The sequence below is a fragment of the Somniosus microcephalus genome, chromosome 4 (genome assembly GCF_052327205.1).
Source record: "Somniosus microcephalus isolate GS21.2 chromosome 4, FLI_Smic_1.0, whole genome shotgun sequence".
In the NCBI taxonomy this organism is placed as follows: Eukaryota; Metazoa; Chordata; class Chondrichthyes; order Squaliformes; family Somniosidae; genus Somniosus; species Somniosus microcephalus.
In genome coordinates this window covers 253,065,769-253,081,734 of record NC_140990.1, presented here as the reverse complement: position 1 = coordinate 253,081,734, position 15,966 = coordinate 253,065,769, and the positions used below count along the sequence as shown (strand labels likewise).

Genomic DNA, 15,966 nt, shown 5'->3' with positions numbered 1-15,966 from the left:
ATACTTGAGCAACTCTTTTTTTTTTTGAAGCACACCATTTCTCCCACCCCACGTGCTGATAGAGCAAAACGGTCTTGGCCCAGTGCCTCCCGTTGCCACTTTCCTCCACATATTGTCCCCCCCTCTTACACGCTTCCTCCATTTCACACTCCACAATTCCCTAGGCAATGTGAAGAATTGGGATCTGGCCCAGTGCCACCACCCCTTTATCTTCTTTCTGTTGCTCCCCCTCCTCTTACCTTCGATTTCAAAATTCTCATCCTTGTTTTCAAATCCCTCCATGGCCTCGCCCTATCTCTGTAATCTCCTTCAGCCCCACCACCCCCTCCCCCATCTCTGTAATCTCAAATTCTGCCCTCTTGAGGATCCCTGATTATAATCGTTCAACCATTGGTGGCTGTGCCATCTGTTGTCTAGGCCCCAAGCTCTGGAATTCCCTCCCTAAACCTGTCCACCTCTCTTTCCTTCGTTAAGACGCTCCTTAAAACCCACCTCTTTGACCAAGCTTTTGGTCACCTGCCCCTAATTTATCCTTATGTGGATCGGTGTCAAATTTTGTGTCTTAAAATACTCCTGTACAGCGCCTTGGGACGTTTTACTTCGTTAAAGGCACTATATAAATACATGTTGTTGTTGTTGTCCCCCTATTCTTCTCCCATCCCGGCTCCCTGCACCCATCTCCATTCCAACTCCTTGCTCCCTCCTCCCTTGCACTTTTCTCCAGTTATCCCATAACGATCTACCCTGCTTGACCTGCATACTGGACCTGGCCTCAACTCCTTGCATGCACCGCCACAGGAGAGCAACTAGTATTTTAATAATAATCTTGCATATGGCATACACTTCATGAGTCACAATTTTACATTGGGGCCAATTTTTCTTAACCTGCCTGACAGAAAACTGATGGGATCAGATCAGCCGCCCGTTTTACACCCTGCTTTATTTTACTCTCCATTGAAATCAGCAGAAAGCAAAATTGGGCGGCGTGTAATAAAATGGCTGGCCGATCCGATACCATCAGCTTCCGGCAGGCGAGATAGGTTAAAATTACCTCCACTGTAAAATATTACATCAACATTTCTACCTGTCACACCACTAGGCACCACTGTAATATCTTTTCTGCACAAATGTGATGAGGTCTGGAGCCGAGTGGTTTTGGCGGAATCCAAATTGAGCGTCCATGAGAAGGTGCCACTTAAGAGCACTATTGATGAATCTTTCCATCATTTTACTGGTCAGTAATTGGCCGGATTAGATTTCTCCTACTTCTTTTTGTGGATAGGACAAACCAATTTTTCACATTGTCGAGTAGATGCCAGTGTCATAGCTACACTGGGACAGCTTGGCTAGGACGACAGCTTGTGCAAGGGTGTAGGCCTTCAGCACTAAGCCCAGGATGCTGTCAGGGCTCATAGCCTTTGCTGTGCCCCTTCATATCACATGGAGTGAACCGAATTGGCTGAATACTGGCATCTATAATGGTGGGAGACTGGGGACCATGGGAAAAGGCAGAGTAGGATCAGCAAACCCACACTTTTAGCCAAAGATGTTTGCAAACACCAGCATTGCCTCTTGCGCTTACGTGCTGGACTCTACCATGGTTGAGAATAAGGATGGGGATGCTCATGGAGCCTTCTCTCCCCACCTACCACCCCCCGCCCCTCCATTACCTGGACACCTTGGAGTGCTCTGTTCTTGGCCCAGGTGCATCTGTCCAACAGGGACTTCCCCCTTTCCCCACAGTCTCCCTCTCCTCCTAAAGATGATGATTTCTCTCTCCCCTCACACCATACAGGGTTTTCCCCCAGCCCCTAACAGAAAATTCCCATTAATCCACTCCTCCCACCCCAACAGGGTCTCCCTCGTTTCTTCCCTCCCATCTAAAGTGAATTTGTGTCTCTCTCACACTCACTAACCCTTTTTCTTTCTGCTTGACAGGATCACTTTCTCAACAGTCTCTTGCCCTCTTTTCTACCTCCTCCAATGCTCCAGTACACTCACACTTTAGAGATTAAGAGGGGCCTGGCACATAGAAAGGCAAAGCACTGGGAAGAAGGATGCAGGCCTGCTTGGCTTGCGTGCAGGTGCAGCAGAGTCTCTGGTCAGGAGCACCGGAGCCTGGAATACTCAGCACTTGTAACAGATGCACCTGGGCCAAGAGTAAAGCACCCAGAGGTAGGGAAGAGAAAAAAAACTTTGAGGCGAGCAGATCATTAGTCACTAGGGCCCAGGAGTGAGCAGACAGCCATGGTTTGGAGTCACTAATGACAGGAACGGACTGTGTGGGCGGGAGCTGGCCTGGGGGGGGTGGGGGGCAGGTGCAGGGCAATAGGCCAGAGGAGAAGCTAGCAGCCAACAGATATTGCTTCTTGGATCTGATTGGTCGCTGTTAAGTAAGTATTTGGCAGTAGCCAATAAGAGGAGATACCCACAAGCTCAGATTTAGTGGTTATATGGTACCCATTGGCCAATTGCATTGGGGAAAATGGTCATTTAGCAACTTAATATATGAAAGAGAGAAATGCACACAAGAGTGTTCCTTGAAAACCTCAAACGAAAAAAGATTTTTTGTAGATTTTCTTGCTATATAATTTTCTTGCTATATAATTTCAGCATTCAACAAACACATTCACCAACAGCAGAGGCACATGACAGCCTGAAATTAGGATTAATCAAATGAAATAAAGCAGTGTTGCTCAAATAGCTCGCTTTAATTCATTTTTAGATTTCAAGTTAAATTTGGTAGTAATGCAGATGGTTTGGCCAATAATCAGCAAATGATGACTCAATATAATTAAAAGTATGTTTGGTATAGACTTTGGCATAGATAATTCTAGAAAAACTAATACGAGTTTGCCTTCAGTTCCTTTCAGTTCTTACAATGCCTATAGATTTCCTTGTAGCCTAAGGCATGTCTTACCTAAACTTGGTCTGATTGTAAATAGAGATCCCTAATAAGACGACATAAACAAATCCTGACAGATTCCATTCAGCTCAGTAATTTTTCCTGACAGCTTAAGGGGTAGACACAGTAAGGCTGCAAAATATCAGCAGCAATTTGGCTTCTCCTTTAGTACAGTGTTGGTTTCTATGGCAACAGCCTATCTTGTGAAAGATGCCACCTTTGTCTTTGCCTACAGGTCATGGCAGCAAAAAAATGGGTCATCACCACTTCATTATTGCCCATTCCATTTTCATTACTACTTGAAATCCAAAAATGAATTAAAGCTAGTCTATTTGAGCAACACTTGATTTGATTAATCTTAATTTCAGACTGTCATATGCCTCTGCTGCTCGTGAATACGTTTGTTGAATGGTGAAATTATACGGACAGAAAATTTGCAAAACAAAACTGAATGACAGCTACAGAAATTCACGTCCAAATGCTTGTGTTTTTCTCTTACCATATTTGTAAATTGCAGAATGTTGCTCCTATTGCAGAGAAAAGTGTAAATGCAGTAGCATAACAGCTGAGGCATTATGAAAAATGCAAGCAGTTTAAAAATGAAATTTATCTCCCCTTTGAAATCCAGTATAATTTGACAAATTTCTAAAAAAAACTATTGATTGAATCACTTTTCTATTCCAATTGTTTTAATAATAGCATATACAGCTACAGCAGAAATACTGGAGTGCACTGCAGGTGTGTCAACATCTGTAAAGAGATGGGCCTGCTGTGTACATTTATCATTTTCCATTTCAGATTTCCAGCATTAGCAGGTTATTTTTATTTTCATCATGTCTACTTGGCAATTCATGCCTCATTTGCAATTTACAGATATGTAATCTAAATTTTTATCATGTTGAGTGCAACATATTTTAAGTAACACTACCTTTTTGTATTGCTAACCATGATTAGGATTTATATTGAAAAACTGATAATCATTAAACTTGTCTTGCTCATTATAACCAAATGTAGTTATATTCACTATAATGCACAAATTGTCTTATTACATCGACAGTCAACTTATTTGAACTTTTTGCAGCATCTCTGGATTTTGGATTGCCACCACTGTGGAGAGACTCAAAATATAAAACCTACTTTTAATCTGATTTGCTCCAAGTAAAATAAAAGTGCTCAAGGCATTCATATGCCAGTATTTCTTTTATTTTTAAATAGACTTTAAAAATATCAAAATAAATAGTTCCAACCTTACTTTTGCTTTGGGCTACCTTCCTCAGTCCTCCTCTACAACTCCACCCCCCCCCCCACCCCTCCCCTAACCCTTGCTGGAAATATTATTGCATTAACTTCACCTGGCCTTACATAATGTAAATTATTTATATGTCGATATGGTAATATTGCTTACCATGGTGCATCAGCACATAAAAGAACTTTTACGCTCAAGTGCAAGCAATTTTTTTCCAATACAGTAGATTATTTTTTTTTTATCATGGTGTACAATTGAAACCCTTAAAATAAAGATAGGATATAATTATAATTTCCAGATGTACTGTTCAAAGATAGGAAATACATGTAAATAGGAGCTTTCATTATTTTCTGTTCTGTTTTTAAGTTCCATTCCATCAAATCTACACATATTTCTGAATAACCATTTACCTTTCTTCTTTATCCAAAGCTTTCTTATCTGCTGAACTACTCTTCTTAGGAGGTACAGGCGGTGCCACCTTCCTACAGATCTCCTCAATGCTGCACTTGTTCTGCCGACTCCGTGCTGCAATTTTTATTAAAATTCTTTCTACTGCTGTTGTCCCATCGCCATGGATTTGTTGCATTGGGTCCAACCTAGATGTAGACTCTGAATCTTCTAACCAGAATGGATAGTAGGAGTTTTGTTTTCCTGAGAGTTTATGATGAAGTTTGATGAGGAGAGAAAGCATACTTTCTCGGACTTCCAAAATGGCTGTGGTAAGTTGTGGAGTTGAACTAGGTGCAGTCCACTTCGATGTCTTTGGTCGAACATCTGCAGTCTGAATAGCATTGCCACTGTTGCGATTTATAATCTCCTGAAACTTCCGTCTACGTTCTGCAACTAAACTGAAGACCTGAGCTGTATTTGAACTCTAGAAGAGAAATGAAATGAAATTCAAATTATTTGCAACAATAAATTTAAATGAAGAGTTTAAATATCAGTGAATGTTCACAACTGCTGGAACACGTGACATTGCGATAGATTGTTAACTTGCTGTACAGGTGTAAAACTGTTGTTGCCAATCCGCCGTCAGTTATAGAAATGACCTGAATTTTATTTCTATTGAAATCTATGGCACTGGGAAACCAGATGACCAATACTAAACACCAATTTTACACCCAAGCAGCAAGTTTAAAGGGGGGGAGGGGGGAGGAAAAAAGACTATCCCTGGCAGTGAATTGGTGCCTTAAGGTTTACTGTGGGGTTAAAATGTAATTTAAAACAGCACTCAAGATTTTATTTTGTTTCTTCCAGAATGTATATTCAGGAAGTGAATTCTACAACACTGCACACAAGTACTTTGCCAGATAGGTTATTCAAAGCAAGACAAAAATTGAAGTACCTCTCTGTTGAGAGCAGTGGCCCTTCTTGACCCCTATCACATAGGAAGAGAGACAGGAAAGTTGATGTAAAGCAGAGAATTGTTAGTTTTAAAAGTAAAAGATACAGTTATTCAAGAAAAATGTAAACGTTCTTGCATACCCTGCGGTGCATCATTTTTCTTCCATCTACATCACTGAATATAAATTCTGTACAGGTCAGCTATGACAAATACAGTTCTAAGCTTTTTTGTGTTTATAGCTGATTGTGTGCTAATGACCTATCGAACATCAACAGAAAATCCCAGTGTGATATTGAAAGGGCACCAAAAATTTTGCAAGTGTCTTCTCTTAAGCAGACAACAAATTTGTTTTGGAAAACATTTTTATTTCTGGTGCCACAAATCCACAATGCAATGTGGATTAACATAAATGCCTAATCGCTTTGATTTCTCAGCCCTCCGTCAATCTCGCCTTCCATATAAACTCTTTTATGCACACACAATGCCACCCACTTGACTCTGCCATCACTCAAGGCTCACCTCCTGAGGCCCATTTCCAATTACTTGCTCATCTCCTTTCTCATATGCATCATCCTGCCAATTTCCTTCCCTCAACCTAATTCTTCTATCATCTTTTTCTAGCCCTGGAACAAAACCCTTCCAACTTCCTCACTGATGCTCTTTCAACTCCTAGCTCTCCCTCATTTGTCCCGCCACCCACACCGACATCTATTCCTCCATTAATCTATTTCACAATTGTTTTGCCTCCATCCCCACCAGATCCTAGACAGTTTCCCACCTTCAATGCTCCCTCTGGAACAACCTTCATCAACTCCAGTCTGCAAGCTGCATACTAAATCACTTGGCATACAAGGGCTGGGTTATCCACTCGCAGGTCTGGTTTGGCCAGCTCATGCAGTGTTGGTCCTCAGTGTGCAGTCAAATCCTCCCAGTACTCCAGGATCATCATGGATAGCAAAAATAACCCCAAACTACACTTCTCCACCCAAAAACATCACCTCTGTGCTCCCTTCCCCAAAGACTTCCATCCTCACTTCTTCACACAAAATGCAAAGAGCTCATTGACAAGTTTGTTTCCAAACCTGAGGCCATCCATGCAACTGCGTCTGCCTTCCCGCCCTTCCAGCTCTCCCCCCAATCTAACTCCCCTTCCTCTATACTCTGCAGCTTCGGCCCCAAAACCAATTTCCTCCACATAGCCCACCACCTGCTCTATTGGCCCCCTTCCAACCTGGCTCCAAACCAAATAACTTCTCTTTGTTAAATCTATACTTACTGACAAAATCCCCATTTTCAGCTATTGTCCCACCACTTTCAAAACTGCTCCATTAACCTCTTCTTAAATAACCCATCCCCAAGCTTTTTATTTTCTCAAACTACATCTCAGCCTAAACCTCCCCTTTCTCACAAAGGTTGTTAAATGCATCTTTCAGCTATGCAAACAACTCTCATCACTCCCTGTTCAGTTTCCACAGCATCGAGACTGATCAGTCAGCAACAAAATGTCAGACAATGGCTGGCTATCCAGTCCTAACCTTTCTGCTGCTTTTAGCACTCCATTCTTTACAGTCCATCTCTGCTACGTGTCTCTCATGGCTTCACTTTCATGTGTTACAATTTAATCACTCCATCCACTCAAACAATTTCTCCTCTTGTAGCTGCAGAGTCAGCTCCAATGCATTCTGGGCTCTACTCTTACTTCCTTCCTATTCATCATTTGTGCAACCCTATGCAATATCATCCACAAGCACAGGATCAGCTTCTACATGAATGCCAATGATGCCCAACCCTGCATGTCCTAATCCAACATCAATTCCTGGATAAGCTAAAAAAAAGATACCTCATCGTCAACCCTCGAAAGGCTCATCTACATCAAGCTCCTCACTCAAACTAAATCCGAATGTGTATAACCTCAGTTGAGCTAAGCTTTTTACCACAACCTCAGTTGAGTTAAGCTTTTGACCCCCGCATCAGATCTGATGTCAAGCCAGCCTTCCCTGGAAGATTGCCCACTTATGCTCCTAGCTCTCCCTTTACGCTGCTGAAGCTATAATCCATCCCTTCATCACATGGAGGATCAGCTAAGCTTTTTACCACAACCTCAGTTGAGTTAAGCTTTTGACCCCCGCATCAGATCTGATGTCAAGCCAGCCTTCCCTGGAAGATTGCCCACTTATGCTCCTAGCTCTCCCTTTACGCTGCTGAAGCTATAATCCATCCCTTCATCACGTGGAGGATCGATTTCTTAAATGCTACTCAGCAGCCTACCTACTTCCAACAACTTCAACTAACTCAGAACTCTGCAGCTTAAATTATCTCCCATACATCCATTACTTCATCACCATGTTCCACTGACACCCTGCTCCCCAATGAATCAAGTTCAAGATCGTTGTTTTAAAAACTCTCCATGGCCACAGTTCACCTGCATGTGATCTTCTCCAGTCTTGTGTGCCAGCCCACGCCCTCCACACTCCTCAGACTCTAAATTGTTAATTGTTCCCCAAATCCACTGCTCCACCATCATCATACACTTTCAGGCACTGAAACCGCTGCCTTCTGGAATTTTATTACAAAATCACTTTGCTTGGTTACCTCGTCCAGTCTTTAAGAACTTTCTAAAAACTTCTCTTTCCTCTCCACCCACCCAATTCCTCTTTTCCTGCTTGATATCAGTCTCTTCCCTTTGTATAGCACTCAGGCATTCTTTTACTTGAAGAGTGCCAAGTAAATGAAAATTATATTAAGTGATCCAAGTAGCTAGTCAACAGTGCACAATGTTTTTTGAAAAAAATATCAGGTTAGTCTTAGTCTAATTCAGGTACCAACAGTTACAAAGATGGAACTTTATTTTTTATTTTTTTTAATGTTGCATTTATGTCCATGTCTTTCAACACTTTGATGTCAATTCTACTTCTGCATATACCTAAAGTTAGATATAAATTACCACTTTATCAACTTCATGGACACAGGTAACCCAGGGAAAGAGCACAGTACAAACTTCAATAATATGAACTCCTTAATGTTTTGCACAACAGTAAAAAGTCTTGTATAAAGCTGTAAGTGATGGAAAAGAAGTCTATTCTGAATTCTTACAAACATGGAAATGGAATATCTAGGAAAACATCATGAAACATCAAGAAAATAAAGAAAACAGATAACACTAGTAGTACACCACCAACAAGCATTTTTATAGTATCCCTCACTAGAATGACACCTTAGAGCACTTTACAAGAGGGCGGAGAACACCAAGCAGAAAATAAGATTAACTTGAGAACTGAAAGCACTATCCAATAGGTTTAAAAAAAAGACTTTTGAAAGAGAAGCTGAAAGGTGAAATTGCTCAGGGAGAGATTTCTAATAGTCTGCAGCACAATTCTAAAGATAAGTCACTGACAGTGGAGCAGAGAGTGGAGAATGAGCAGTAATTTGGAGCAGAGGGGGCACGACATGTGACTGGAGGAGATTGCTCAGATGGGGTCGATCATGATAAAAAAGAAATTCAAAACAAAAACAACTTGAAGTTGAAGCATTAAAGAACAGGGAGACAATGCAGCTTAATGAAGACAAGAGGTTGGATGTGCAGGGATTTGTTTGAGAAATGAGTCAGCCTGTGGAATTCTGTATGAAGTTGAGTTTGTCACTGATGTCGGAAGGGAGGCCATCAGGACAACATTCGAGAAATCAATTCCAAAAGCAGTGAAGCCGTGTGTTAGGATTGCTCGGCAGAAGGAGAGAGATGGGAAGTGCAATGGACAATGTTCCACTAGGCGATGAAGTGTGGGAATGTGCATTGGTGCCCACAATTCCTCATTTCAACTTGAATCATGAAGGAGAGGCACCCAGCAGCGGTACTACAGTAAGGGTGAAAATAAAGAGAACACCTAAATTCTTGCAGCTGCAACACACCCCTTTAGTGGAAAGTTACATAATGGTGCTGATGAGGCCATCAGGTCGGTCTCCAATCTGCACTCTCAGCTGCAGAATGGTTTCTTACATGGGAAGATCTGTATTTATTTATTTTTTCATATACATGCATATATTTATATACACACATTCTTTCTAACTCAACATTAAATACAGGTGGTGGTAAGAGGCAATATCCTAAAATTAATTGGGTGGGGGGGGGGGGGAGAGAACACAAAATGGAATTTTTTTTACAGTCCGAAATACAGTCAAGCACTTTCACCTCTAGCTCTGGAATATATATTTTAAAATAAATTAAATTTTGAACTTTCATTATTTGATTTTTACAGCTTTGAGTCAAAGGCAGATTCTTGATGTCTTGTTCAATTAAACTTTTCCTACTGAAAAGAAACTCTGCTGCCCATATCATAACTCGCACCAAGTCCCATTCACCTATCACCCCTGTGCTCGCTGATCTACATTGGCTCCCAGTTAAGCAACGCCTTGATTTTAAAATTCTGGATATTGGAATACAGAGTAGAATTTCTAAATTTGCCAAAGACACCAAACTTGGGGGTGTGGCAAACAGTGAGGATGATACTAATCGACTGCAACAGGACATAGAAAGGCTAGCAGAATGGGCAGACAAGTGGCAGATGGAATTTAATACCAAGAAGTGTGAGGTGATTTGGCAGAAGGAACAGGGAGAGGCAATATACACTTAATGGCACAGTTTTAAAGAGTGTGCAGGGACAGAGGGACCTGGGAGTTCATGTGCATAGGTCCCTGAAGGTGGCAGGATATATAGAGTGGTTAACAAAGCATATGGCATCTTGGGCTTCATAAACAGAGGTATTGAGTACAAAAGTAGATACGTTATGCTGAAGGTTGTGGGTTCAAGTCCCACTCCAGGGACTTGAGCACATAAAATCTAGGCTGACACTTCATTGCAGTGCTGAGGGAGTGCTGCACTGTCGGAGGTGCCGTCTTTCGGATGAGACGTTAAACCGAGGCCCCGTCTGCTCCCTCAGGTGGACGTAAAAGATCCCATGGCACTATTTCGAAGAAGAGCAGGGGAGTTATCCCCGGTGTCCTGGCCAATATTTATCCCTCAAATCAACTAAGAAAAACAGTATCTGGTCATTATCACATTGCTGTTTGTGGGAGCTTGCTGTGCGCAAATTGGTAGCCGCGTTTCCCACATTACAACAGTGACTACACTCCAAAAAAAAACTTAATTGGCTGTAAAGCGTTTTGAGACGTCCAATGGTCATGAAAGGCGCTATATAAATAAAAGTCTTTCTTTTTTCTTTGAACCTTTATAAAGCGCTGGTTAGGCCACAACTGGAGTATTGCGTCCAGTTCTGGTCACCACACTTTAGGAAGGATGTGAAGGCCCATGAGAGGGTGCAGAGGAGATTTACCAGAATGGTTCAGAGGATGGGGGATCTTAGCTACAAGGACAGGTTGGAGAAGCTGGATTTGTCTTCATTAGAGCCAAGGGGGTTGAGGGGTGATTTGATAGAGGTGTACAAGATTATGATGGGTTTGGATAGGCTAGACAGGGAAAGGCTGTTCCCACTAGTTGATGGTACAAGGACTAGGGCACACAGATTTAAGGTTTTGGGCAACAGATACAGGGGGGGGGGGGGGGGGGGCAGTGATGTGAGGAAAAACTTTTTTAAGCAGCGAGTGGTGAGGACCTGGAATTCGCTGCCAACGGAAGTGGTGGAAGCGGAGACACTCACTTGTTTTCAAAAGGGAGACTGGATAGGCACTTGAGGGCAATAAACTTGCAGGGCTATGGGGATAGAGCAGGGGAGTGGGACTGACTTGATTGTTCTAGAGAGCCGGCACGGACTTGATGGGCCGAATGGCCTCCTTCTGTGCCATATGATTCAATGAATCATGAATCTATGAATCATCCTGGTTTTCGAATCCCTCCATGGCCTCACCCCTCCCCAACTCTGTAACCTCTTCCAACCCCATAACCATCTGAGATATCTGCGCTCCTCCGATTCTGGCCTCTTGCGCATCCCCAATTTTAAATCACTCCACCAATGGCGGCCATGCCTTCAGCTGCCTAGGTCCTAAGCTCTGAAATTCCCTCCCTAAACCTCTCCGCCTCTCTACCTCACTTTCGTCCTTTAAGACGCTCCTTAAAACCTACCGTTTTGGCCAAGCTTTTGGTCATCTGCCCCAATATCTCCTTATGTGGCCCTGTGTCAATGGCAATATAATTATGTTTACAAAACAAATTCTGAGATTGTTGATGAAGGTCAATTCTAATTACCCATTAAATTTGGTCACAGACGATTGAACAATTGTAAACAGGCTGGCTGAAAGGCAACATCGATTTTTGATAAGAGCACTCCATCAGGGCATCCTTAAATCAAGTTGCCGATGTAACAGGTTTACTCAGTCAAGTTTCAAATTGGGTACAAAAGTAGTCAGTGGTTGTAAGGAAACTAAAAGTATGGAACTTAAGTGTAAAATAATCTGTGCTTTGAGTGAAGAAGAATGGACTTGTTAAATTGAAATCAGAAGATAGATTGATGAACTCACTCTTCGTTCTAATCTTTTGATCATCAATTATTAGTTTCATAAGATAGTACATGGCATATCGATCACTATTTAACCGTTACAGTACAGCTATAAATGCTGTTCCTTTGTCGATTAAACTCCAGCTGAAGTACAGTTTAACTCCAGCTGAAGTACAGTTTAACAGATAAGATGCATACACAACTAAGGCCCATCACTTTCTGCCTTCAGCAGATCATTCAATGTAATTTATCACCTTATAGGGAACAAGGAGCATATAATTTCTGAATTGTTATTTTATATAAAATTGAAAAGCTTAGGAGGTAATATGGGAGTATAATTTTAATTTCCTTATGCATCTCAACTTCTAAATTCAATACGGAGTGAATTTATTTTATGGTCCATGCAAACATTAGAAACAGATCAACAGCCATGCACAGGTCACACAAATGATTAAACTGTGAGCACAATACTTGTGAAAACATTATTTACTTAGTTATTTCTGAACAACTATTGGAAAATGTAAAGCTAAATCATCTCAACTTATACACACAAACCTGTACAAGAGAGGTATCCGAGCTAGTGCTGGCAGGTGGCTCCCTGGTCACTTCAGGCGCTGTCTCCGGAACTCTGACTCGCACATAGTTAATGATATGATTCAGATTTGTTGCTATGTTGGTTCCATGGAACCAACTATCAGAACATCGATCTTCACCAAACATTTCCTACAAGGAGATTTGATTATAAAATTAACTATATTTTTTTAGTAAAAATAATTGAACATGAATGAACATTGCAATTAGTACATACAGCTAAAAAAAAACTGAACTGTAAAGCATCAGTTTGAACTTGCACAATCAGAAACAGTGAAAAAAAGTTTCACAGTATTAAAATTCAACAATAAAGGGACCAAAGTCACTTTCTACACTTAAAGGTGGTGCAACTTTGCAGTATTAAAAAAAAATGGCTTTCATCCATTACGTACGTTTTTCCCACAAGATTAGTTTGTGACATGGAGTCCACGAAGTTTCAAAAAGTTGGTACCACATGAAAGCCGACAATGTATCCTAAAATCTGTGTAAAATACTGTGGAATTCACAGGTTTTCATGGACTCCGTAAAATTAACAGCCTGGGAAAAAAGTACAGCCCTATTCGTAATAGAACTTATTTTAGGTACAGAAATTTACTGAACCACAGTGTGTGCGTTAAACACAATGGCCTAGAAATTCAGTATAGCCACTTTTGGGGCGGTAAAGTCGGGCGGCCGCTAAAGTTTGCGCCCGCCGGAAAGTGGAGGCCACTTCGCCGAAATTCAGTAGCTTTGGCCAAGGAGTTTGCTCGAGCGCTAAAACTGGCGATGCACGGCTATCTTTAGGCGCTAAGCCGGCGGTGCAGACTGATACCGCCGAGGCCGGGCGCAGCGCAGGTGCGGTCATGTCTTGATTGACAGCAGACACCCTGGCGCCGGCCAGCTCTTAAAGGGGGAAGGGTCGACTTGGTCTGCTGCCACGCCCTGGATACTGCAGCCCTCCAGCTAGGCCTAAACGCTGCTGCTGGAGAGAAATAGCGCCAGGAAGGATGCAGAGGGCCCGTGAGCGAGCGCAGCGCTTCTCTGCCCATGATTTAAAGGTGCTGGTTAGGGCTTTGGAGAGGAGACGCCATATCTTGTTCCCGGACAGTGGCAAGAAGCCTGCCACCAGGGTGTACAGGAGAGCCTGGAGGGATATCGCCCAGAGGGTCACAGCCACCTGCGATGTCCCCAGGACTGGTGTCCAATGCCGGAAAAAGTTTAACGACCTCACTTGGATTGTCAGGGTGAGTACCCTTTCCAGTGTCCTCCTCATCCTTGCATGTGCACCTCACATTATGGGCAAAGGGACCTCAAAGCCCTAATGGCCAGCCCTCATCCAGCAGCTATGGCACTGGCATGAACATCCATTGCACTTTCTGCACTTTACACACTGGCCAAGCTATTCCACCATGGGAGGCAGTGCATACAGCAACAGGGCACCGCACTGGCCAAGCTATTCGACCATGGGAGGCAGTGCACACAACAACAGGGCACCACACTGTACTTAGAGGCCGTCCTTTCTCTTGCAGGCCAAGCTGGCCCAGAATCTGAAGAGCCGGACTGTCACCGGGGGAGGCCGTCCCCAGTTCCAGCAGCTCAGTGACCTGGAGGAGCGCGTGGGTCGACTCATGGGTGGCCGGCTGATTGGCCCCGTTGCATGTGGAGATGCCGACCCTGTGCTGGGCCCCAATGGTAAGGACATGACCTTTTGGACCTCTCTCGTTCCCCTTGCGCTTCAGATCTACATCCTTTGCCACTGTCCGACCAATGCGCTGAATGCCACCACTCATGCCTCCCTCGCTGACGCCCTGTCCTCACTCTAAAGCTACTCTTGTGCCTTCCTGCTTTCAGCTGGTGAGGAGGAGGTACCTGAAGCTGCCAGTGCCAGTCCCTCGGAAGAGGAGGAGCAAGAGGAAGGCGGCCCATCGGGGGAACCCTCATCCGCGCCAGGGGATGGCAATGGAGGGGACACGTCTTCCCTGGAGGAGAGCCAGGGGGAAGTGTTGCAGGGGGGTGTAGCTCCTGTGCCCAGTGGCATCGAGCCACGCGGGAAGGGTCGGCCAGGTCGGCGGCCTTCTCCCCAGAGGGAGAGTCCGGCCTCCAGTCCGGAGACGGTCCTCGCCCAGGAGGTGCGCCTCCTCGATCAAATGTCCGCGGACTCGGATCGCCGGCACATCGAGTTCATGGGGGTTGTGGCACGGTTGCCTGAGGCCATCGAGTCCCTGGCTCATAGTGTGTCCGATTTAGGGGCCTCACAGGCCAGGGGTTTCGAACAACTCGGGGCAGCACAGGCCAGGGGTCTCGAACAATTCGGGGCAGCACAGGACGCGAGTCGGGCCGAATTCAGGGCAGCGAGTGGCCAGTTGATCAGTGGTGCCGTGCAGTCACTGGCTGGTCTGATGCGGGCACAGACCAGGGCAGTACGGGCACTCACTGCTGCCACACTCGCTGTCTCGGCCAGGCATCGACAGGGCACCCGCCGCGCTGCATCAGCACAGCGGTCTGGCCTTCAGCAGATTGCTGCGCTTGCTGCAGTGCCAGCCCGGCCGAGTGCCAGTGTCTCAGGCGAGCAGCGAGAGCCTGGCATCAGCCAGCTTGCCCCCATTGCGGCAGCCGCCACTGCCACTCCCCCAGCGAAGCTGCCACGAGCTGCTGGAGAGACTGATGCTGCCCAGCCACAGCTGCAGCAGTCAGCAGCCGGCCCCACGAGGGCCAGAGCTCGTCTAGGCCGACCCCCAAGGGCATCTGCCGTCACGCAATGTGCCCCTCAGGAGCCTTCCCCCAGCCTTGCAGCACCCACAGGGCCTAGGTTGAGGCGGAGCAGCAGGTCGGCCAGGGGCCGGAAAAGGCTGGACAAGGACTCGCCCTCTCGGCACACAAAGTAGAGTGTGTTGGCAAATGTTTTTTTATATGGGGGTGGTTGTGTTGTCTATGGGGGGGGTTCTTTTGGTAAGGCCGAGGATGAAGGCCATTTGGATGGACAAGTTTTGTTATTCCTCCCCAGGTTGTGGGAGTGAGATATGTTTTTGACTGTTTTTTGGGGGTGTTGTCTGTTTTTGGGTTTCATGTGGGAAGGGCCCTGAGTTTGTTCAATAAAGCTTTTTCTTTATTCAGCTTGTCCATGTGTGATGTTTCAAGTGGTTGTTGCGTTAACCGGCTGAGGGCTTGCGGAGCGGCTGCATTCATGTCCCTTCAGTGCCACAAGCCATTCCCTGACAGGGGGCCTAGAAGTGTCGTTCAATAAGCCGCCGACGGACGGCCCTTGGACCTTGTGGCTCCCTCCTGGGCTGGTACTCCTCCTCCTCCTCCTCATGGTCCTCCTGCTCGTCCTCCTGAGGTGGTGGTCCAACGTGAGGTGGCAGTGCCTGAGTCCTGCGGATAGCCAGGTTGTGCAGCATGCAGCAAACGACGACGAACTGGGACACTCTATCCGGCGAATACTGCAGAGATCCGC

The 15,966-nt window shown here is 44.7% G+C and overlaps 1 protein-coding gene across 1 annotated transcript in view; it reads right to left on the bottom strand.

Moving 5' to 3' along the window:
• The window catches only part of ubr3 (ubiquitin protein ligase E3 component n-recognin 3), a 381,077-nt gene that overhangs the window by 241,577 nt on the left and 123,534 nt on the right, over positions 1-15,966 (bottom strand). Inside the window, 3 exon segments of the mRNA XM_085986233.1 lie at positions 4,562-5,025; positions 5,497-5,529; positions 12,498-12,665. Of these exon segments, the coding sequence (XP_085842359.1) occupies positions 4,562-5,025; positions 5,497-5,529; positions 12,498-12,665 (665 nt within the window).